Here is a 22,336-nt window from a genome sequence, read left to right as displayed (position 1 = left end):
TTTCCTTATGCATTTGCTAACGTTAATTGATAATGAATAAAGACTGAATATGGACGCTGTAATTATTTGTTTTTTCACACCGTGGTTAAAAATAATGGGATTGTATCCAGAGATATTTAGTGAAAACTGCCATTTTTAAAATTATTGGTTGAAAATCAGTTTACTGGTAGAACTAAACATACGAAGGAGTCCCTCTTATGACGCACCGATAAACAGATCTAAAAATGTACAACTGTTAGACTATCGCTTTATTTCATAAAAGAAAAACAGCCATTTATGTACAAATGTATTTGAATTATTCTTATGAGTTTTTTAATCTCAAAGATCTTAATATGAGCAAGGCTGAGATTTATACTTAACTCTATGCAGTCGCATACCAACTGTTTTGCAGGAATCTTTGCACTGTTCTATGTGGTGATTTTCGACTTTACATGTCAGTCTTATCATACACAGCTTGTTAAATGCATCGGCCTGCATTTAGTCTAAAGCTCCGAGTGACAATGACCTTTATCTGCAATAAACAGAGCGCCGCACTTCTGCAGCTACCTTTTGATCTGTAATCTTTTTCAAATATATTTTACTGAAGGCTAAGAGCAACTGTGAAAATCAGTTTTAGGTCAGAAGCCACCAAGTCATTCCACTGGAAAAAGCTGAGAGCTGCTGGAACAGGAAATAAAAACAAGAAAGGCATCAAACAATGAGTCCTTGCTTGTATCTCTGAATCATGCAGTAATTTTGTTTATGAGAGGAGGGAGAACACTGTCCCATACCCAAAAAAAGAGTAAAGCCCTATAATCATTAAAGATCTGCATTTTCCTACATGGGTGTCTTGATGGGGATGGCCAAGTGGGTAGGTGTATTGTGACTTTGCAAATGAAGGTGCAGTAAAGCCGGTATTGAATCAATGCAGCAGCTGTTATCAAAAATAAATGACATTTGTGAGAGGTGTGGGGCTATGAAGGCTGGGAACCCAACAGACGCTCAATGGCTGCATTGACATCGCCTCCTGTGGCTATCAGGGCCTGAAGATTAGCCTCACGGTTCAGGAATCCCATGGCATTCAGTTGGTCTAACTGTTGCTGGAACCGTACCTCTGGGCTCTGAACCTGGTTTGAAAATTGCATTTAGAAAATTAAGAGGTGAAAGAGAATAACAGTTTCCTACAAGTTCAAAACTAGTAGATGGTGCATCACAAACCACATTACAACCAATTAACTGCATATATTACTGGTTTGTGGTCTTTATGAGACCAATGCTACATATTAAGCTACAACGCATTATTACTATACATTACAGCAGAAGTACTTTTCTCATGGGACATCACCTATATTTCTCACTTAAAAGGCTGTCAAACCAATGAGGCAGATGTCTCAGAGCACCAGAGCAGCATCTCACCTGTGCATTGGTACTGGCAAGTGCCTGCAACATCTGCTGTACAAACTGCTGCTGTCGAGCAGCCTCTGAGGTGGTCTGAGACCCACTGGGATCTGATGAGCCGAGACCAGACGCGGGGACTGGGGCTGGGCTACTGCCTGTGTTGCTGACCCCTCCAACTACTCCTCCAAGTCCTCCCAGTCCCATCCTGTCAATGAAATCCAGTAACTATAGACATTAGGAGCCAGGTAGTGGAAAACCAAGAGACTCAAAAGCCATCTGACAGACATCACTGTGGTCCTGCAAGGGAAGCCTTGTAACATGTCATAAGGCAGAGAACTTCAGCAGAGATCATTCATTTGCCCAAACTACAGCCCATGACCTACGAGGCACCAACGTTATTCAACGTGGACAGAAAAACATGTACCGGTATATATTTTTGCTTCACAAGAAGGCATTGTAACTTTTAGATATTTGTCACAAATGTATATATTTACAATATTAGAAGAGTAGCACTGCTGTCTCACAGCACCTGGGTGGTGCGAGAGGATGTGGGTTTGATCCCTGCTCAGTCTGTGTGGAGTTTGCATGTTCTCCCTTCTTAGTCTATGTGGGTTTTCGCCAGGTGCTCTGGTTTCCTCCCACAGTCCAAAAACATGCTGTTCTGGTTCACCCATAGTGTGTGAGTGACAAAGAGAGAGTTTGTTCCACTGATGTATGGATGAGTGACCCTTTGTAAGTAGTGTATCTAGCAGTGCAAGTCACCTTGGTGAATAAGGTGTGTGGGCTGATAACACTACATAGAGTTCATTGGAAGTTGCTTTGGAGAAAAGTGTCTGCTAAGTGAATAAGTGTAAAATGTACATATTCTGCAGATTCAAATTAGTTTAATATACGTTCATAATTGGACCAGCTTACAGGATCATTCAAGGTAACATGGAATCTTGTGTGGTTAATGTGTGTCACAGCAGGATACTTGTAATATGAAGATTGTTTGTTTATTTCAAAATGTGTTACATATAAACAATTTCAACATGTGGGTCTTAAGGCAGGATTTAAAGCTATCCAGAGCAGTTCTGATTTAAGGCAGGAATTTTGCATGTTTGGTGAGAAAACCAGCAAACCTTTCATGGTTCAGTAAAACATAATTTGCCCCCTTAAAAAATGAGGAAAAACTTAGGGTCTTTATGCAAGGGAAGCTACTAAAATAAATCTCTTGGATCTAAAAATTACACAAGGAAAAGAGATGTGGCCAAGAACTTACCCAGGAATGAAGCCAGGTACTTCTGTGGCTAGTGTCTGAAGCCCCTGTTGAATCTGCAATAGTGCTTGCATTGCCCGTGGGTTTGACATTGCAGACAGCATCTCTGGATTCTGCATCTGGAATAAATAGCAAGAAACAACTACTATAGGTTTTACACCTACATGTACTGATCATAGTAAATAGAAGACAAAGTGAGTAATTGTGGATGTCTTTGTAGTTGAGAAAATGCTAGCTTACATATGATTTTCTGTCATACGGAAAAATTAGCTGCTTGCATCCTGGTCACTGACCTGCTGCAGGAAAACTGGGAGCTGCTGTCGCATCTGCTGCTGCAGTTGGGGGTTCCCCGAAAACAGAGGATTGTTCAGGATCATCTGAAAAACATCTGCTAAGTAACCATCCACTGAAGCGGGAACATTAGCCATTGCACAGAGCTACTATATAAAAATCTAGTACCCACTAAATATTATACAAAGACCACATCCAGTTCAAACTATGAAAGGATCATGAAGAGAGAGGGAAAAAAAAAAAAAAAAAAAATAGATCAACTACCAAAAATATACACAACAGTGACCCCTAGTGTGTATTATGACAACTGCACTGTGCTTGTTCATGCAACATAAAAGACACAGTGGGCCCTCTGTATCAGACCAACACTTATTTTGAGAGCAGGAAGGATACCATATCGATTATAATGTATCCAACTACCTAGAGTACTCTCAGTACTTTTAGTCGTTGGTACAGCCCACTGCCACTGGTTGTTTTAAGAGGAAATTACAACAAAAATTAAATCCAATACGTGAGGAAACAAATCTCAAGGCAGCCATGTCTGCAAAGACAACAGAGATGCCGTTGTTGGTGCTCACACTGCCTGATGCTGCCTCTTCACACTTTCAACTACTCTGAGTTGCACCTGGGATTTTTCAACAGTGCATATGTGGAAAAACATCTATTTCAGATACCTTATTGTTTATGGGACGGATAACAGATTATGAGGCCCACTGCCCTTGAGACACCAGAGTATTTTCAAAGAAGCATTGGACATATGACATATGACAACTGATAGATTTACTTAGTATGAAAGAAGCAAACACTGTGTGGAGATCCAGGTTGGACTACCAACCCTTTCAACACTTTATCTAATTAAAACTACCGGAAAAATCATTTGTTGAGCATGAACCATATTACATGGTATGCAGAAAGCCAAATTTTAGGGGTTATTAAATTCAGGGTATGACTTTAAAACTTTATATCAAAGAATAATGTACATACAGTACACCATTTTTACAAGCTGTCCCCTCAAATTAATATCTCATGGATGATATGCATCTGCCTCAACATTCCTGCCACTTTCAGAAACAGTGCTGAAACTCTTGCACTGATTTGACAAGGTTATTCCTTCACAACATGGATTCTTGGAATGTCAGCAAATGTCCTTCCTTTGAGCTTCACTTTGATTGTTAATTATTTTTTTTTTAAATTCCAAAATCTCTTGAACAGAAAGAACTGTGTGAAGGGGCACTGTCATGATGGAGAAACCCTCCAACCACTCCCCAACAGCTTCTGGCAAAAAAAGTCCTGTGACACCGTATCCTATATATTCACCCAGCTTTACCTTATGACATTTTGTTACCAGTGTCATAATGGTGACACTTTGCTCAATTACTTCTATTACAGCAGCATAGAATGTAAGCAATGTTGATTTTTTTAAATTATATGAACAAACACATTAAGATTTACAATATATGTGGCTGCAAGTGTTCTTTTTGTACCTGAGCAGCTAGGTCAGGGTTCTGGCTTAGACTGTTCATCAGGCTACGCATGTAGGGGGCAGACAGCATGTTTTGCATCAGCTGTGGGTTATCCGTAATCTGTTGTAGCAAACTCTGCATTCCAGGGGTGCTAAACATCCCTGCTGGAAGGGAAAAAAACAGCACACTTTTAAATTCAAATTTTAACTTAAAGAAAAAGAAAAAAAAAAAAAAACCACTTCAAAAAATGTCCAAATACATGCACTACCTTTGGCATGTACCTGCACATGAGCACATATGCAGAAAGCAAATGATATACCTCCAATGGTAGACCCCAAACTCGGTGCAGTGGGAGCTGAAGTAGTGGTGGGCGTAGCTGACGTTACAGGTGGTGTGGAGCTGTTAGATGAGGTGGGTGGGGCCCAGGGGTTGGGTAAAGGGTCTCTGTTTTCTGTACGTGAGGGCTGAGACCCACCAGAGGAATTGTTGACCAGCGAAGCAAAAGGGTTCCCACCAAACTGGACATTGAAAGAAAGGAATGGTTTAAAATGTTCTATATCACACATTTAGCAAGACCTCTGTGTGCATGCATGCATGTCCAACCTGCTCCTGTGCTGCATTGAGCATGGGCTCCTGTATATCTGTATACATCCTTCGGAGGGCGTTGTAACCCCCAGGGATGCTCTCCAGGTTACTGAGTGCCCTGTCCTGGTTTCGCATCATTTCCTGCATCATAGCAGGATTCCGCGCTAGCTCTAGAGTCTGAAGAAGAAAATTTGTTACTGCTCAACAGTAAAATGTGAAGAAAGTTTCTGTAATAAACAGTCCATCAGTACTCTGAAATATTTAAACTTGAAAGGAAAAAAGCTTACCTGTCTCATGATGTCTGGGTTATTCAGCATATGGCTGATCTCAGGGTTGCGCTGAATGAGCTGCTGCATCTGGGGGTTAGCTAGAATGAGCTGACGCATAAGGTCGGGGTTGGACAGCATGCTCTGGACCAGTGGGTTCTCCATGATCTGGGCCATCATCTCTGGATTGGACATCAGCTGCCGTTGCATCTGGCTCTGAAGTTCAGCAAAGTTTGTTGAGCTCATCCCCAAGCTGCTAAGGCCAGCAAGCCCACCCAGCCCACCTGGAACATATCAGAATAGGAACCAATCTTACCAATTCATCCTGGTGACTGACATAAAAAGGGAATAATTAACCTTTTTATCCAATCCTACAACAAACAAAACCTGCTAGGACCAGGCTCATTTCACATGACCCTCACAAGAGCTATTATCCACAGAACTACAGACCCGATGAAAAGGGTTGATTTGGATCACAGATTTTAAGTGCCAGCATAGATGTGGGGGTTTTCTCCTTTTCCTCACCAACATTTCTTGTGGTACCTGGAGGAGATCTGCTTCTGTATCATGTTAACAAAACGAATACAAAACTCACATTTAACCATCTTTTCCTCAATTTTAGATCTCATCCTGAACCCAAAGTCCTGTAGTGAGGAACATTTCTGTGTCTACTGGGAATGCATCTGTGAATGTTACAGATTTCACATCTTACCCAGACTAACAGGATTACTGGAGGGAGGCGGGACAGTGGCTGATGTAGAGCTTCCAGTTCCCATTGCTACAGATGCACTGCTGCTAGGGGGAGGAGCAGATGGCTCTTGGGACCTTAAAACAAGCAGAGTACACAGCCATCAATTAATGCATCTCATTTCAGTTTACTTTTATGTAGACTCCACTTCAATTTCCAGTTTCAAACATTTCATCCTAAGGATGTATATAAAGATAAAAAAAAAAAAAAAGCAGAGTCTGTCACATCCAGCATTCCTTCAGAAAGTACGAGTCTGGGTGGCAAGACACCAGAATTGACAGAGGGTTCTTGGATAGTGACTTCATTATATGAGAAAAAGAGTAAGGACCTGTCACAGCAGACAGTGGAAGTGGGTCAAGCCCAGCATGAATGCTAGTCAAAGGACCCAGCCCACCACAGCCCTTGCTCACAGACCAAACCACATATTGTTGGACAAAGCCTCCATGGGACACATCTATCAAATACAGATATACGCTGAACAAAGAACACATTTTTGAAGGATTTAAACACTAACAGTCATAATATCACAGATTCTAATGGAGTGGGAGGTAGTGTGGTGTGAAGGACATCAAAGTATAATCTGAAGGTTGTCATGAACTCAACCTCCTTAGTGACTTGAACTGCTGCAGCACCCTTGTGCAAGATACTCATCCTGAGTTGCACCACTAAAACACACTTTCATTATGAAAATGGATAAATAATGCAACATTTTATGTATGAGTGGCAACAAGTAAAACAGATGATGTTAGTAATATTGCTCTGAAAAGGCCTTTCTTTGAAGGAGAATCAAATCCTCCATCCTGCCAAGAACCAGGACTTTCCCAGACCTTATAACATGAAGACGGAGAATGGATCTTTGAGCAGTGCTTCCTTATATTTAGCACACGATGACAACATACTGTAGTAGAGTTGCCAAGAAAGGCAGACATGGTCTGCCTGCTTATTTTCAGACTGCTGCCCATTCTTTGCCAAGTCCTAAAAATGTATAAGGTCCTTCCTCTTGCCTGGATTAGGAAAGTGCCCCCCTTTCTTATAACAGGGAAGAATGCATCCCTTTACACAATTCTGAAAATCATCCTGCTGCTTTGCTTACAATTCTATGCAAAATTATTCCAAAGTGTTTGATCCATTTATACAGCTGGGTTTTTCACTGGAGCAATTCAAAGTAAGTGTCTTGCTGAAGGGTACTACAGCAGTAGTGGGAAGAGGTTACTTGAAGGATGCTGGTTCAAGCCCAAAGACATGTCCTTAAACACTAGCCCATCTATTGTACATACACCTTTGTGTGTAATGAGACAGGGAAAGATGCAGCAAAGCAACCTGCTTTGTGTCTTGATGACTAGGTGAACTGTGAGCCCATCATGAATGCCATGTTGTGTCAGCAGGTCACCGTCTTTCAGGATCTTCCCAGCAAATATGAGCACAAGCTGCTCAGTCTGGCTCTTGAAGCGTTTGGAGATTTCCTCTTTAAACTGTAAGAAGGAGAGACATGAAATAAATAAGAGGAACATCTGTCCGGTTTAGCTGCTGAAACATACGAGTATCACATATTGAAATTGCTCTGATAAGCAAAAGAAGATGTTATGTTTTGTGTAATATGTATGAGTAGGTCATTCTGCCATGTTAGGTCATCAACTTGATTAAGCGATTTACCCATTTATAGAGCAGAGTATTTTACTGCCTCAATTTATGGTAAGTGCCTAGAAAGAGGTTACTAGAGCAGATGGAAATTAAAAACCAGACTGAAAGTTCTGAAAACTATACTGGAAAACATGAGACCTCTGTTCTTCCAGGTACAGGTCAGCATTCACTAAAACATTCATTCATAGATCCTGAAGTGCCAGCTCATGTTCAGCAACACTTCTGCCATTTACCACATGGCATAACACCAACTAAAGTGTGGTGAACTGGATTTTTTTTTTTTCAAGCAACAATGTGTAGTGTACTACTACCATTTTTATGCTGACACTAAATAAACCTCATGCAAAGAGAAACTAAAAGTAAATTCTACACTAAACGAACAGTACAGACCTATGGAAATTGGTTGTTTCCAAATATTTTGGATATAGCTCTTTCTTCATTAGTTATTCTTTATTCATTATTTGATCATATCAAAATACCTTAGTTTACAGAGATTTAGAGGTGCACCCCAATTTAGAGGTTCTGTTAGGATATGGACTGAACCCAGACATTCAGCCAAAATTTTATATGCTGGTCAGGCTGACAGATGACCATTGTTCACAGAAATTTCTTTGGATTAGTGATTAAGTCGAAAAGCTATCGGAATGCTTGAATAAAATAATTTTGGTTGTTTGATTTTTTTTAATCAAGTATGATAAATTTTATGCTTCATTTAACACACCAGGGACTGGTTTAAAAACCCTGTTGACAAACCAGGATGTAGTGACTGATCACACAAGTTGTTCTTGAAAACAGTTGCCTTGTTTTACCACATACCACAAGACAAGTACCAGTTTCAGTCAGTTTATGCTTTTATTAATTTCCCTTTCTACAGCAAGCAAGTTCAATTACCATTAGTTAAATGAGTTGCATAACTTACAGCATTACTAGAACGAACCATCCCACAAATGTTTTGAAGTCTCATATGAAAACACGATAAAGATGGACTACTGGCAAACTTGGATTATGGCCCGAACGTCCAAATTCTATATTTAAAAAAAAAATCAAAAGCACTTGTTCTATATTTAGATTTATTTACTTAGCAGATGCTTTTCGCCAAAGCAATTTCCAACAAACTCTGTGTAGTGTTATGAGCCCACATACCTTATTCACCCAGGTGACTTACACTGCTAGATACACTACTTGCAAAGGGTCACTCATCCACGCATCAGTGAAACACACTCTCTCTGTAACACTCACACACTATGGGGGAACCTGAACAGCATGTCTTTGGACTGTGGGAGGAAACCAGAGCACCCGGAATAAACCCACGCAGACACAAGGAGAACATGCAAACTCCATACAGACTGAGCAGGGACTGAACCCATGTTCTCTCGCACCACCTAGGCGCTGTGAGACAGCAGAACTACTCACTGTGCCACCATGCCCCCAATATTTGCATTCCATTCATTTGTCCCATGCACAAAATACTTGCACAGATAAGCTATAAAACTGCTAAAGATGAAGAAGAAGAAAAAAAAAAACATGCAATATGCAATCTCAAACTTCCGCATAGCAGAAAAGTGTCACGCTTGCAAACCTGAGCAAAGCTAATGAAAAAAATACAACAGAAAAATCTTCCCTTCAGGTCACGGTACATTGTAACAGCAAAAAGTAAGTACACTGTGGATACACTGAATCTCTCTTCTGCATTAAATTAAAAATTCTATCATGAGTATTCAGGGGAGGCAACACAAACTGTGTGAAATATTCTTCCAAACACTTTTAGCACAGCTACAAAACTATACCTGCCCACTTGCTATACCATTTTTTTGTGCCTCGAGTAAATAATGTCCAGTACCACAACACCTTTAATCATTTATGGTATCCACATGTCGCATAACAACAATATCATAGGGGAATCACATTCTCACATATAACTAAATGTATTTCCCCGTGACCCTGTATGGGACAAGCGGTTCTGAAAATGTGTGTGTGTGTGTGTATATTTTTGCTAACAGTCCCATGGGAAAACAAGATGCCCTAGTCCTTAAAAAGCATTCATTCATTTAGCAGATGCTATTTTGCAAAGTGATGTATTATAGAAAATACAATTTATGCATTACATTAGGAGAAAGAGCATAGCAGCAGATGTGTGACTTAAGTACATTTAGTTTGTTTCCTTCACCATATGCACCGATGTTCATACACACACAGAGTCTGAAACTGCTTGTCCAGAGCGGGATCACGGCAAACCGGAGCCCAACCCAGCAACACGGGGCGGAGGGCTGTAGGGGGGAGGGGGACACACCCAGGACGGGACGCCAATCCGTCGCAAGGCACCCCAAGCGGGGCTCGAACCCCAGACCCACCAGGGAGTGGGACCCGGCCAAGCCCACCGTGCCACCACCGTGCCCCCTATTATATTTATTTATTTTTTTTGAGATATAAGATAAAACATTGTTTTGATGAGAATACATGTGTGCAAGGTCCTGATTTTCCATCACAAACAAACCCCAACCGCTGCACTGCCTGCTGCCCCCACGTGATCTGAGGGTTTTGCTGAAAGGACCGTACAAGTGACCTTCCTCTGCTCCAGGTTCCATGCCCTGCCTTCATCTTTACCACCATTCCCTTGTCATCTGAAACCACCACAAGCCAAACAGAACACATGATGATCAAGTAGGGATTAGCAGCTGGTGCAGCAGTAAGGACTGATTCTTTTAAAGAAAAAAATATAAATAATACGAATAGTAACAGTAAGTCGACATCAGGATATCCAGTAGTTGTACAGCATTAGAATGTGACAATATCGTTTCTTCATTTTGCATTACTATGTTGTCATAATTAGATCGAAGAATGAACTACATCATGCTCCTCCTGCTCACAAACCGGCTCTTTACATGTGGAATTTCAACACTTTTAGCTTGAAGCTGCAAAAAGCTGAGTCAGGGCGCAAACGACACACACAGACAACACAAGACAAGATGAACACAATCAATGTCACGTCAACTCCGCCCCAGCGAAAGCAGACAGACGGGCTGAAATGTTTACTCCTCTCGTAACTGACATAACTAACAATATATTTTGAGCCGGCACAGCCCGCTCGCTCGCACGTCAGTTGAGGCGAGTGAAACAGGTCGGATGGTGGTGGCTAAAACCTGCTGCGTGCGTCCCAGCATCTTTTTTTTTACTCTTTCCCCCAAGGAAGGCTGAAAGCAGCCAGGCTGCTGACAAAACAAAAGCAAGTGCCTGTGGCCGGTTGTCAGGGAGACCCTGTATCCGGGTTACGGGAGACGAGAGGGAAGACCGACCTGTCTGACGGTGCTGTTCTCCGGCACGGCGAACTCCTCTTTCTCCTTCGGAGTTTTCACTGTCACTTTGATGATTTTCGGATCAGCAGACGGTTCCCCAGTCTCCCCACTGTCCGCCATCTCCGCCTTTTTACGTTTTTGACCAACTCCCTCGGCCAGTGACGCGGTAAACAAACAAGACGTTTAAAAGTTGGTGGTGGGGGGAGAAAAAAAACTAAATAGTGTAACGTAATGCTGAACGTCCAGCGAAACTGATCACTTCGGTATATCGCTTCCTGATTGTAACTGTGCGCAAGGCATCATGGGTAAAAAAAAAAAAAAAAGGGGGAGCCGTGACTTATCTGGAAGGACCATTAATATGTTTCGATTAGTTACTTTTGTGGATTTTACAAACCAGGATGACTTTATTTTGAAATACATAATGAAATTGACTCTTTTCCATGTCATTATCTCTTTAGTCGATGTGTGACGTAGGTACTATAGGAAGTTACTAGAACTGCGAAGGCCACGTTCCCTCCGCTTCCCCTCCCCGCCCCTCGTTTTGACTTGTCTCGCGTTTACCACAGTGCGCATGTGTGGAATCGAGTTCCCGACCCAGGTCCCGCGTAGAATGCATCCCAATGCGTCACAACGTAACGTCGTGCGTGTAACCGAGGCGGAGTTAAGATATGACGTCAAAGGAGCGGACGAGCTGTGAGCCTCGATGCTAGCGTGAAGCGTAAATTTAAAATTTCAAGGCAGTAGCATCAGGTAGTGGTTTTTCTCAGCTTGGAATGCAGTGTGAACTAAGGTGGCACTACGCTTGTACTGTTAACGCCGAACTGGAATCGATTTATGCACCTTAGCATTGTGTCAGACCATTAAATTAAATTAAATTAAATTACTTACCAATACAGAGTAAATACGAAGACATCATGATGGAATTAGACGTGTTCTCGGTTGTCTCCGCTGTGCCGGATGGGCACGTCACCACGTGTACTGCAGCGGTTATCGCAGGTGTTCGCTCCACTACTACTGGCAGAATTGGAGAAGACGGATAGCGATTCCTCCTGAACTCCACAATCGAATCAATCATCCATCTCCACTGTTTTGAGCGTGTTCAGCCCCAAGTTGTTTCGACTGCACCGGCCAACCAGCTGTTCAACCTCAAGGGTTAATAGATATTTGAACAAATGTGTAATTACACATTTCAATACCGTAAACTGGGGGGGGGGGGCGTGGTGGTGCGGCGGGTTCAGTCGGTGCCTACTTGGGGTCCCTTGCGACGGACTGGCGTCCCGTCCTGGGTGGGTCCCCTCCTGGGTCCCCTCCCTCCCCGGGCTAGGCTCCGCTCACCGCACCCCTGCTTGGGACAAGCGGTTGTTGACAATGGACTGGACTGAATACCCTAAATTGAAATATGTGATTATAAGTAATTTGTTCAAATATATCTATTGAAAACCATGAAGACACAGTCCAGGAGATGATATTCTTTTTCTGCAATATATTAACTATAACAGGGTGAGGAGCTCAGTCACCCGGGAGGAGCTCAGTCACCTGGGAGGAGCCAGTTGAGGTGGCTCGGGCATCTGTTCCGGATGCCTCCTAGACGCCTTCCTGGGGAGGTGTTCCGAGCATGTCCCACTGGGAGGAGGCCTCGGGGCAGACCCAGGACACGTTGGAGAGACTACGTCTCCCGGCTGGCCTGGGAACGCCTTGGGGTTCCCCCAGAGAAGCTGGAGGAGGTTTGCGGGGAGAGGGAAGTCTGGGGGGCTCTGCTTAGACTACTGCCCCCGCGACCCGGTCCCAGATAAGCGGAGGAAGATGGATGGATGGATGGATATTAACTATAACATTTTTTAGGATCAGTTCTGCATTTGAAATGGTAGATGAGGTCGACTGTGAAATTTTATTTCTATGTTAAAGAACAAAGTCCTTTGTATTTCTCACTGCCCTTTGAGTTTCCAAATTTACTCACCAACTCTGTGTACACGTGGATGGTCCATTACTACACTACACTACACTACACTACACTGTAGTAAATTCACACTGATGTACAACACCTTAAAAAGCCTGCACTGAGAACCAATTTGGAAACAAAATTCATTCCTATGAAAGTTTTTTTTTTTTTTTTTAGAATGGAGAAAAGCATATGAATTATAACAGAATTGCAACAGAAACAAACAATACCAAATTTTTCTTTTATTATTACTGAAGAAAGGTCAATACCAAACTGAGAAGTCCTTCAAAAGGATTTAGTCCAGAACAGCACTCACTGACCAACAATGCAGAAAAAAGACATTAATTCCTAATGGAAAATAATTAAATTAGATGAGCTTTAAAATGGAACGAAAAAGAATACTCAAAGTTACAGAGTCAAAGTCAGTGGACAGGTTCTGGACAGTCTCGCACCAATGGAGGGTAAGGCCGATTGAATGACTTATCACGCCTTTGTTCTTCTGTCTTAGTGTGTGGCACACGTGTCAGTGTTAACTTTTAACATAGTAACATTAATTTTCCTGAAGAGCAGCAGCTTTGCCATGAATGGTATATTCTATGCACACCTTCATAGATCTGATTCTGAGTTCTTTTTACCCTTCCTGTTTCCCTGGAAAATAAAAAGGGGAGAAAATAATTAAATCAAACATTTCTAAAACAGGAAAATACCTTAAGCTGAAATACAGAAGGCCTACATGCTCATTTTACCTTGATTTAAAAGATTTGAATTCATTTTCTAATTTGACAATATGTAACTAATCTGCACACATACATTTAAAATGAAATTAACACCTAGTAAATTGAATCTGCAAAAATCAATTATCTTAAGAATTTACATTCCAGTCTACAAAATGAAAAGAAAAAACACATATAACATTTTACAATGCAGTGGTGACATCCAGCCCCATTGCACAGGAATTAACTGAGGAGGCAAAAATCATCTGAAATGCAATGATTCTTCAAAACTTGGGTTCTATGCTGTTATGGAAAGCTGTCTGATGAAAACAAAAGTATTACCTGGTGGTGTTTTGGCTGGTCAGACTGCAGACCCTTCACTTTTGACTTCTCTTGCTCAAGGGAAGCATGCAATAATGTAACCTAAACAAAAATAAAATTTCCATTAACTTAAGACCATAAATGCCCTCATAACTCTAAAGAGGAATCAACTCAAAAACAGACATATATCAAAAATGCGAAGAGTGACACCCACCTGTGAAGACAGTTCCTCTTTTATGTTCAGTAGCTCTTCAACTTGCAGAAGAATCTCTGCTTTGTCTTTCACTAAAAATGAGAAAAAGCGGTCAATCAATGCATGACGTAATATGGCAAAGGCTGGCACTCATCCATTCCATTAGGCTAACTTAACTATTAATATATCTATAATACCACATACAGAATGTCAAAACATATTCAGCCTACACAGGAGATGCCAGTATACTTACTCTCTCCTTGCTGAAGCATCTTTAATAGTTGGGCATTTCTTGCCTTTACTTCTTTGTACTTCGCCTGAGAATAAAGGTAGGAGATGACCTCCAGCTCAAATTATATTCCTTGTTCCTTACTGCCACTGAGTCCTGGTCTTTGGGATCCTCCATTTACACTGATTTTTGTACCAGCTAAACCTTTACTTGACAAGCTTTGTATGAGCTGTGAATGCCAACAACTTATTTGACACTTCTGAGTTCACTGACAGATGTTCTGAGAGCAACTGAGCTCACAAGAACATTGAAAGAATAGCCTCTTTTAGTTAATGAAATAACAGAGGGCAGACTGTAGTTGTACTAAATTATTTAATGTGTGTGAGGCTGAATTGGTTATTGTCCCAGCCCACATATACAACTGAATGACTCATTACTACTCCTCCTAAACGTACAAATGGAGCAGCAAAATGTCCCCAGGACCAGAGTTGGACAATACAATACTGAGATGTTCTTGTTGTGGACTTACCTCCCACTGGGATATAACCTTCTTTAACTTTTCAATTTCCAAGTCTTTCTTCTCAAGTTCATATTTTAGCTGTTCCGCTCTTACATCCTAAAAGAACGGAACATTAATTAGGTCTTACGGAATCTATAACACAGTATAATAGTTTAATACCATTGGAGAATACACACACACACACACACACACACACACACACACACACACACACATTTTCAGAACCGCTTGTCCCATACGGGGTCACGGGGAACCGGAGCCTACCCGGCAACACAGGGCGTAAGGCTGGAGGGGGAGGGGACACACCCAGGACGGGACGCCAGTCCGTCGCAAGGTACCCCAAGCGGGACTCGAACCCCAGACCCACCGGACAGCAGGACTGCGGCCCAACCCACTGCGCCACCGCACCCCCCCATTGGAGAATAGGATGGGAAAAAAGTTCTGCTAGTGCACAGTCCCCAGTCCACAATATGCCTTACACTTTTGATACACCTTGTGCTACAAACATTTGAGTTACAAATTTTCAAAAAGATACAAACATTTTATTTACTTTTAATTGTATTTCTTTTACTTATCACACTCACTATCAGTAAATGCTTGTCCAAGTCAGGGTCACTGTGGTCTAGAGCTTATACCAGAAGCATAAGGCCCAAAGCTAGCCCAGGGTTCACCTTGGATGGGTCCCTAGTCCATAGCAGTCATTTATCTATTTCCAAAAAATTGTTTGTTGAGGAGCAAACACCACCTGCGTTAGTTAGTAGTACAGAGGATTAAAACTGGGTAAAAATGAGAGACTGGATTAACTGAGATGGTGTTTGCAGCTCATGTTAATTGCTTCTGATAAATACATGGCTCGTTTCTGGACAAAAATCAGCATTGAACAGGAGTTTATGGAGAAAAAGTATTTTATTTTCAGCCATTTTTAGTTAAGTTTTAATGTTAATAAAATCTTAAGTCTTGCAGCACATTTCTTTATTACAGAAGGCTTAAATTACCCAAGGCTTTCAAAGAAAGTACCCAGCGGATAACTCAAGGTCAGTGTATTTTACACTTTTTTTACGACTGTAAAGATAATAAAGTGAAAGCAACCAGATTCTAACAAATGTTGCTCATGCGATAATTAGTCCCATCCTCGCAGACAGTTCTGTTGTGTCCTGTCACAAATGAGGCACGTGTTTAGGGTAAAATACTTAATACATTCTCCCAACACTGTCGTCTGTCACACTCTGATGCCATCTGATGTGCAAGAGGAAAATAACACCATCTTCCGTTTATAAAGCAGAACCCATTATACTGAATAGGAATCCTTTTCTTAGGAAAAGTTTTTTTTTCTATTTATTTTAAAGAAGAAAATTTTAACATCGCTTGAAGTTAATAAAAGTTCTGCCATAGACTGGCATCCCATCCACAATGTTTCCTGTCTCATACCCTAAGTTTGCAGGACAGCCTTTAGAAGACTGACACCCTGCACTGGGTGAAAAGTTGATGACAACAGCATAAATAGATGTCTTACAACAATTTTTTCCATTCATTGTAGCTTCATTTGTTATTTTCCACAGAAGTAAATTGAGAAATCTGTACTTTCTTTGACTATGATTGAATCAGCTTCAATGATTTACGAACAAATCAATTTATGAACACACTTCTGGTCTTAGTTGTGTTCATAAATTGAGAAATGACTGTATTTCATCTACCTCAATAAATTAATGATGCTCAAGTAAGCGCTTTAAATGTAGTAAAACTCACGACCCAAATACATGCCACCACCCAAGAGGAAAACTTACAGGCTCATATTCTACAGATGTGGTGGCTTCTGTACTACCACTGTTGCTGAATTGCTCCCGTCGTTTCTCCCTTAGTACAATTTTGCTGACATCATCTTCCAATTTGTCAAAAAATCTACTATCATGGGACAGTGGATTAATAGTTCTGATGTCCTGAAATACAACAAAAATTATTCATAAATTAAATGCCAAATGCCAAGACTGGGCAGTATAGCAGTCACTTCCCTTTAATAGAGATATTTTACACGGTATTGCATTTCCAAAAAAATCAGTCAAGAAAATTATGGAAATACAGAACCTGTTCCGCACCTCTTTTTCATGTTTCTTATGATGATCTGAAAGAAAAGAAATGGTGTTCAAACTTTCATGTGCTATACAAAAGCAAAGGTCTAAAGAAACTGCTGTAATTTATAAACGGTAAGTAATGCAAGATGGAAGTTAGGTAAAGATAGCAGCTAACCAATGTTTCCCTCTGTCTGGAAGTCCTTCAGAGACACAGTAAGACGCTTTTCTTTCCCCTGGTGATTCTTTCTTCTATCCTTCTTGCCACCTCCTCTGGATTTAGGTGAGGTAGTTTCAGTGTTTTCATAATCCTGGAAATAAATCCACTGCTAAATCAACTTTAAATTAAAGCAGCATGTCTAATCAGACAACTTACAAAAAGACATTCAACCAACTATAATGGCACTCTTCCTTTAGCTGTAAAACTATTATACTGTAATACCCTTTGGCTACAGTTTAAACAAGGAAAGGAGCCTGTGCGATTACTGTGCGAGCTAAGCTTTAGTATCACACCAGAAGTGTGCTTTAAGGGACACACTTTTAAGTCCCTGCCATGCCATGTTCACCATCTGTTATAAGGAGTCCCACTGGTCACAAATTGGCCCATGTTCTCTCGGGTTGGTGAGACAGTTGGGGTCCTCCCCCCCCCCCCCCCCATTATTCTCTGCAAAAGTACCATCAACCAAGATTCTCCAGGGTTCTGAATAGCAGCAAAGCATGCAAAAATGTGAACCTGTATTCCCATGTTCATTGCTCCTGAGTTGAAATAAGTGTTGTGCTTTCAGGAGGAGATTATTTGGAAAAATATTGTGGAACTGCATATGATCAAACTGGGAAAAACAGGAAAGATGACACTAATTTTGAACATGAACAGATTAAAATATCTTTGCATTTAGCCTATTTGTATAAACACTTATTATTTGTTAGTAACATGAACTCCAACTTTTGCAGCTTTCCTAAAAGATGGTCTTGTGCAGTGCTCGTCTCCACATAACTTGGGCACCCTGGCAATGGGGTACAGATAAGAATCTTCAAAGGTACAGTACACTGATACCTTGGTGAATAAGGTGTGTGGGCTCATAACACTACATAGAGTTCACTGGAAGTCGCTTTGGAGAAAAGCATCTGCTAAATAAATAAATGTACGTGAATCTGACATTCAGATATATAAATGTACGTGAAAGATATTCAGATACTGTCGCACCATTTCACACGTGTTAATGCTTTAAAATCTTTCTGTGATGACTTATTACCTTTTAAATTATATTATTTTGAAATCAATAGCTTTTTTTTAATTTCTAATGGCCACAAGAGATTCTGCTATTTGGAGGAATGACACAACAGCCACTACTGGAAACCAAACAAGCCTTAAGGAGACACATATCAGTGGTCATCTCAGAAACCCATTTCTTAAGCATTCATGTAATGTGCATTGAAAACGTTCCTCTTCCCAAAAGATAAGGTACCTGTTTGTGCTCTTCATACTCCAATTTGCTCAGAATTAAGGCCTTTTCCAGGTCTGCCTCATACAGTTCATTTGTTAACTGCAGTGCAAAAAATGGGAAAAAAAATCCTTAATAAAAAGGACAATATAATATCAAAACAAAATTAGGCAGTATCTGTTGCTGTGTAAATCTAACAGATGTGTGTCATTGCTGTGAATGTATTATGCATAGTGGTAATACTTCTGCTTTGGGTCTTTTCATTCTACAAATCAAAGATGTAATCTTACTGGGAATAATGCACTAAGAAACTACTTAAAGATACAAAACAAGTGCATTTGTGTGGCTGTTAACAGTGGGTAGGTGGTGGCATACCTGCTCATCTCTCCGTTTCCACTGCTGCCAGCATTCCTGGGGAACTGCCTGTTCCCCAGCTGAGGGGTTCAGCAACTCGTTGGCCACACTCTGTAGCGTCAGAGCTGCTTGAGGCACAGATGATTTCTGGGGAAGTTTCTTGAAAGCTAGATTTCTCAGCTGTCACCAGAGGAACAAGGAAAAACACCATTTAACAAACATCTGCACATCACCTTAAGAGAGCATTTACGTTTTACATTTTCATTTCTTCATTTTATCCAAAGTACTGTACGTCTCAGGAAACAATACAAATGTGCATTATACCAACAGATGTGGAGATCTAGATCCAGATATGAGGTTTTATAGTGCAGTCAATTTGTCTCATTCCACCACATTAACCAGCATACATTACACAAGTAGTTGCATAATGTTTTTTTTCTTTAAATAAATACAGATAACATAATGCATGTCTATCGAGCACAGAGGAGAAGTGAAGTCATAAGAGATGTATTTTGAGACCCTTACTGAATACTGAGAGATTCAGCAGCATACAAGGAAACTAATACATTAATGCATGAAAGCACTGTGTGAGCACAGGCAGCAATATGATCATCACCATACCCATCAAGTAATTGATCTACGCATACGGTGAATGACTGTGTGGTTCTAAATAGCTGTTTCATGTGCTTAAAGCTCAGGTCTGTGTACGTGACACCTTTTGACCTCTTAGTTTTGTTTTACATCACTAAAATTTTCAAAATGTTTAGGCCTTCCACTGGGTTCCATTTCTAACATCATAGTTTTTTCCCCTCCCAGACAGCAAGCGCCCTGATGTTACCTCATTGGCCTCACTCTGCTGTTGCTCCTTCTTCTTCTTCCGTTTGTCTTTCTTCTTGTCACTGTTTTGGCTGGACTTGCCCCCTGAGCCCTTCCTAGCTCGGGCCTTGCCCGAGTCCTGACTCCCCTTGTTTTTCCCACTTTCTGAGTCTGAGTCACTGTCCACCTGCAGTAGCGCAAAACGTGAGGCCGTAGTGGGTACGGAGATCACCGCAGATGCCATCTGGGTACCTGCACATGTGCATGACCATAAAACATCTTAGTGAACAAAATGAAACACAAACTAACAATATTTTTGGATTGGTTTCATGCAAGAGAGACAAAAAAAAGTATATAACACAAAAAATGTACTTTGAAAATGAGAGCGTAGAATCAGTAATGGAGTGAGAGGAAAATACTGACAGCCTAGCATCAACCTTTTAATAAAACAATGTAACATTTAATTAGAAGATTAAATGTATCTGTTCCCATCCAGTGTCAGACACTTTAAAAAAAAATGTCATCATCTATACCTCAGACTATCTTGACAGGGAAATGAGTGTATGTGAGGGAAAAACTGCACCCGGAACATTTCCCTTTTTAAACAGCTCATTCGTAAAAATCTGTGCACTCATTGGAGGAGAAACTGTTTGTTTAAAAATGTGTTCTTCAGACTACTATGTATACACACACACACACACACACACACACACATTTTCTGAACCGCTTGTCCCATACGGGGTCGCAGGGAGCCGGAGCCTAACTCTGCAACTCAGGGCGTAAGGCCAGAGGGGGAGGGGACACACCCAGGACGGGACGCCAGTCCGTCGCAAGGCACCCCAAGCGGGACTCGAACCCTAGACCCGCCGGAGAGCAGGACCCGGTCCAACCCACTGCGCCACCGCGCCCCCTGACTACTATGTACTGAGCCAGAATTCAGGAGCACATTACTTATCAGGTTCCCTAGCGTAGAGGTACCTAATAAAAGGACAGCAGGGAGCGCAGCAGTTAGGGCCGCCACCCTTGGATCTCTCGCCATCTCCTGCTGTAATACCCTTGAGCAAGGTGCTTACCACTAATATGCTCCAGTAAAGAAGGACCCCTCTGAATAAAGGGGTGACTCACTGGAAGTCACTTTGGAGAAAGGCATCAGCTAAATGAGTAAATACAGGCTGTAACACAACATAAAAAGAATACACGTATTTACACCATGCGAGAATGTAGGCGGAAAAGGTTGGCAAAGGATGTAGCGAAGTTAACTTTTAGCATTTAATTGCAAATGTAGATCTGCATGAAGTTTCCAGATTAAATTATCTCTGCTCTGGTCAGTAACAGTCACTGTCATTACATACCTTAAAATATTGTCGATGAGCTCCTAAACTGTTAATAAAAAAAAAAAAAAAAAAAAAAAAAAGAAAAGAAAGAAGAACACGAAGGTTGACATACAGGAGGAGAGAAACACGTGATTACTAAAGTTAATACATGATTGATCAACACTTCCTGACGCGTCGTTCACATGGATTTACTGTGAGTTCGTGGAAGTAACTTGCGGCTCGGTGAAGCGCGGACAGGAGAGACACACACACACACACACACACACACACACACACACCCCGAGTGAGTCCCGGGCGCAGGCAAGGCTGCACTTTCGTCACCCCAGCACACTGCTACTTCACCGAGTCACATTAACAGTCAGAAGACGAGGAAGCAATCATATCAGCGTAAACACTCACGCGTTATGTTACTATATTATGAACATTCATGGTTCATGAGATGGAAACAAAAAAGTGTGAGTACTTCAGAATCGCACGTATCACGTCTGTGCAACTCTTCTTTCTCCAAATCAAATCATGCACACAACTGTATTTTCACGTCACTTTGGACTGGAGAAAAGCGTCTGCTAAATGAATAAATGTAAAATGTAACGTAAAGAGAATCAAGATATTCTGGCCACGCGCGGGCTGGACAGCAGCACCGTGAGTGAGTTCTTCCCGAACATTCATGTGATCATGTTCACACTCACTGGCGACCTCGCTAGCAGGCTAAATTATAAATAAGTACTCAAACTGTGGAAGTAAACAAACTGGCCGAATCCGGAACGGAAAATAAAACGGTACAACGTCGACAGCAAGCGTTCGACTGTGTGAGTGTCAATGTGCAAAAGTGTTCATAATTTTAAAAGGCACTCGGACCTGTTCGCGAGGCTGTCTGCGCGCCCTCCCTCTGCTGCCTCCCGTCACTTCGGAAAACGAACACGGCTACGGGAGCCGTGGAGGACAAAAAAGGGACTCGAGTTAGACGATTAAACACGGGAATAATTGCCAAAGTACCACAATTCACTGGGATTCACACAGTTGTATGCGATTTCATATTTAATCTAGCCATTAAACTTAGTTACCTGTTGAGCGAGGAAGGGGAAGTTTTCGGCACGGCGATAGAAATGTCCGAAATGGAGTAACTGTAAAGAGCGACTGTTTGTGAGCTCGTAGTTGCGTTTCTCAAAATGTGAAACTGGAGACACATCGCGGAAAAAAAGAACCGGTGAACCAGAAACTCCGTGAGATAGTTTAGCAAAACACGAAACCGTAAACAGACGTCATAATTAACATGAAATTCGAGTCCAAAGGCACTGGAAAGAGCCAGTGAAATTAGGAAAAGAGCAGCATCTACAGACTCGTCCGGTGTTCAGTCAAGCACACGAGGTCAACATCAACGTTAATAAAATGAGTAAACATTATGGAACACGTATTCCCCTGCTTGAGCTTCACTGTGTGTGAACTATTTGTACTGTCTGGTGTTTTGTTAAATCGTCGTAAAAATA

At 41.4% G+C, this 22,336-nt stretch overlaps 2 protein-coding genes across 4 annotated transcripts; both read right to left on the bottom strand.

The window, feature by feature from the left end:
* Nucleotides 1-24: 24 nt before the first annotated feature.
* Nucleotides 25-11,206, bottom strand: LOC108938641 (ubiquilin-1-like). 2 transcript variants are annotated; one of them, XM_018759429.2, is made up of 11 exons: nt 10,923-11,206; nt 7,309-7,460; nt 5,953-6,065; nt 5,262-5,524; nt 4,993-5,151; nt 4,709-4,907; nt 4,411-4,553; nt 2,929-3,012; nt 2,639-2,754; nt 1,396-1,582; nt 25-1,106 (listed from the first exon to the last, which is right to left on the bottom strand). In XM_018759429.2, exons 1-11 carry the CDS (start codon nt 11,040-11,042, stop codon nt 954-956), a joined length of 1,689 nt encoding a protein of 562 aa, XP_018614945.1. In that variant the 5' UTR covers nt 11,043-11,206; the 3' UTR covers nt 25-953. The 2 variants fall into 2 exon arrangements, with proteins under 2 accessions (XP_018614945.1, XP_018614946.1); XM_018759430.2 differs by having other exon boundaries at nt 4,411-4,550.
* Nucleotides 11,207-13,090: 1,884 nt separating this feature from the next.
* Nucleotides 13,091-22,155, bottom strand: gkap1 (G kinase anchoring protein 1). Of its 2 annotated transcripts, XM_018759145.2 has the most exons (14): nt 21,914-22,155; nt 21,708-21,773; nt 20,868-20,895; nt 19,538-19,767; nt 18,721-18,879; nt 18,370-18,447; nt 17,082-17,214; nt 16,931-16,956; nt 16,622-16,774; nt 14,847-14,933; nt 14,342-14,405; nt 14,110-14,180; nt 13,917-13,997; nt 13,091-13,509 (listed from the first exon to the last, which is right to left on the bottom strand). In XM_018759145.2, exons 4-14 carry the CDS (start codon nt 19,757-19,759, stop codon nt 13,468-13,470), a joined length of 1,116 nt encoding a protein of 371 aa, XP_018614661.2. In that variant the 5' UTR covers nt 19,760-19,767; nt 20,868-20,895; nt 21,708-21,773; nt 21,914-22,155; the 3' UTR covers nt 13,091-13,467. The 2 variants fall into 2 exon arrangements, with proteins under 2 accessions (XP_018614661.2, XP_018614660.2); XM_018759144.2 differs by lacking the exon at nt 20,868-20,895 and having other exon boundaries at nt 21,914-22,154.
* Between the last annotated feature and the right edge of the window lie 181 nt (nt 22,156-22,336).

This window comes from Scleropages formosus, chromosome 17, assembly GCF_900964775.1.
Source record: "Scleropages formosus chromosome 17, fSclFor1.1, whole genome shotgun sequence".
Classification (NCBI taxonomy): Eukaryota; Metazoa; Chordata; class Actinopteri; order Osteoglossiformes; family Osteoglossidae; genus Scleropages; species Scleropages formosus.
This window is presented reverse-complemented; position numbering and strand designations above follow the sequence as displayed.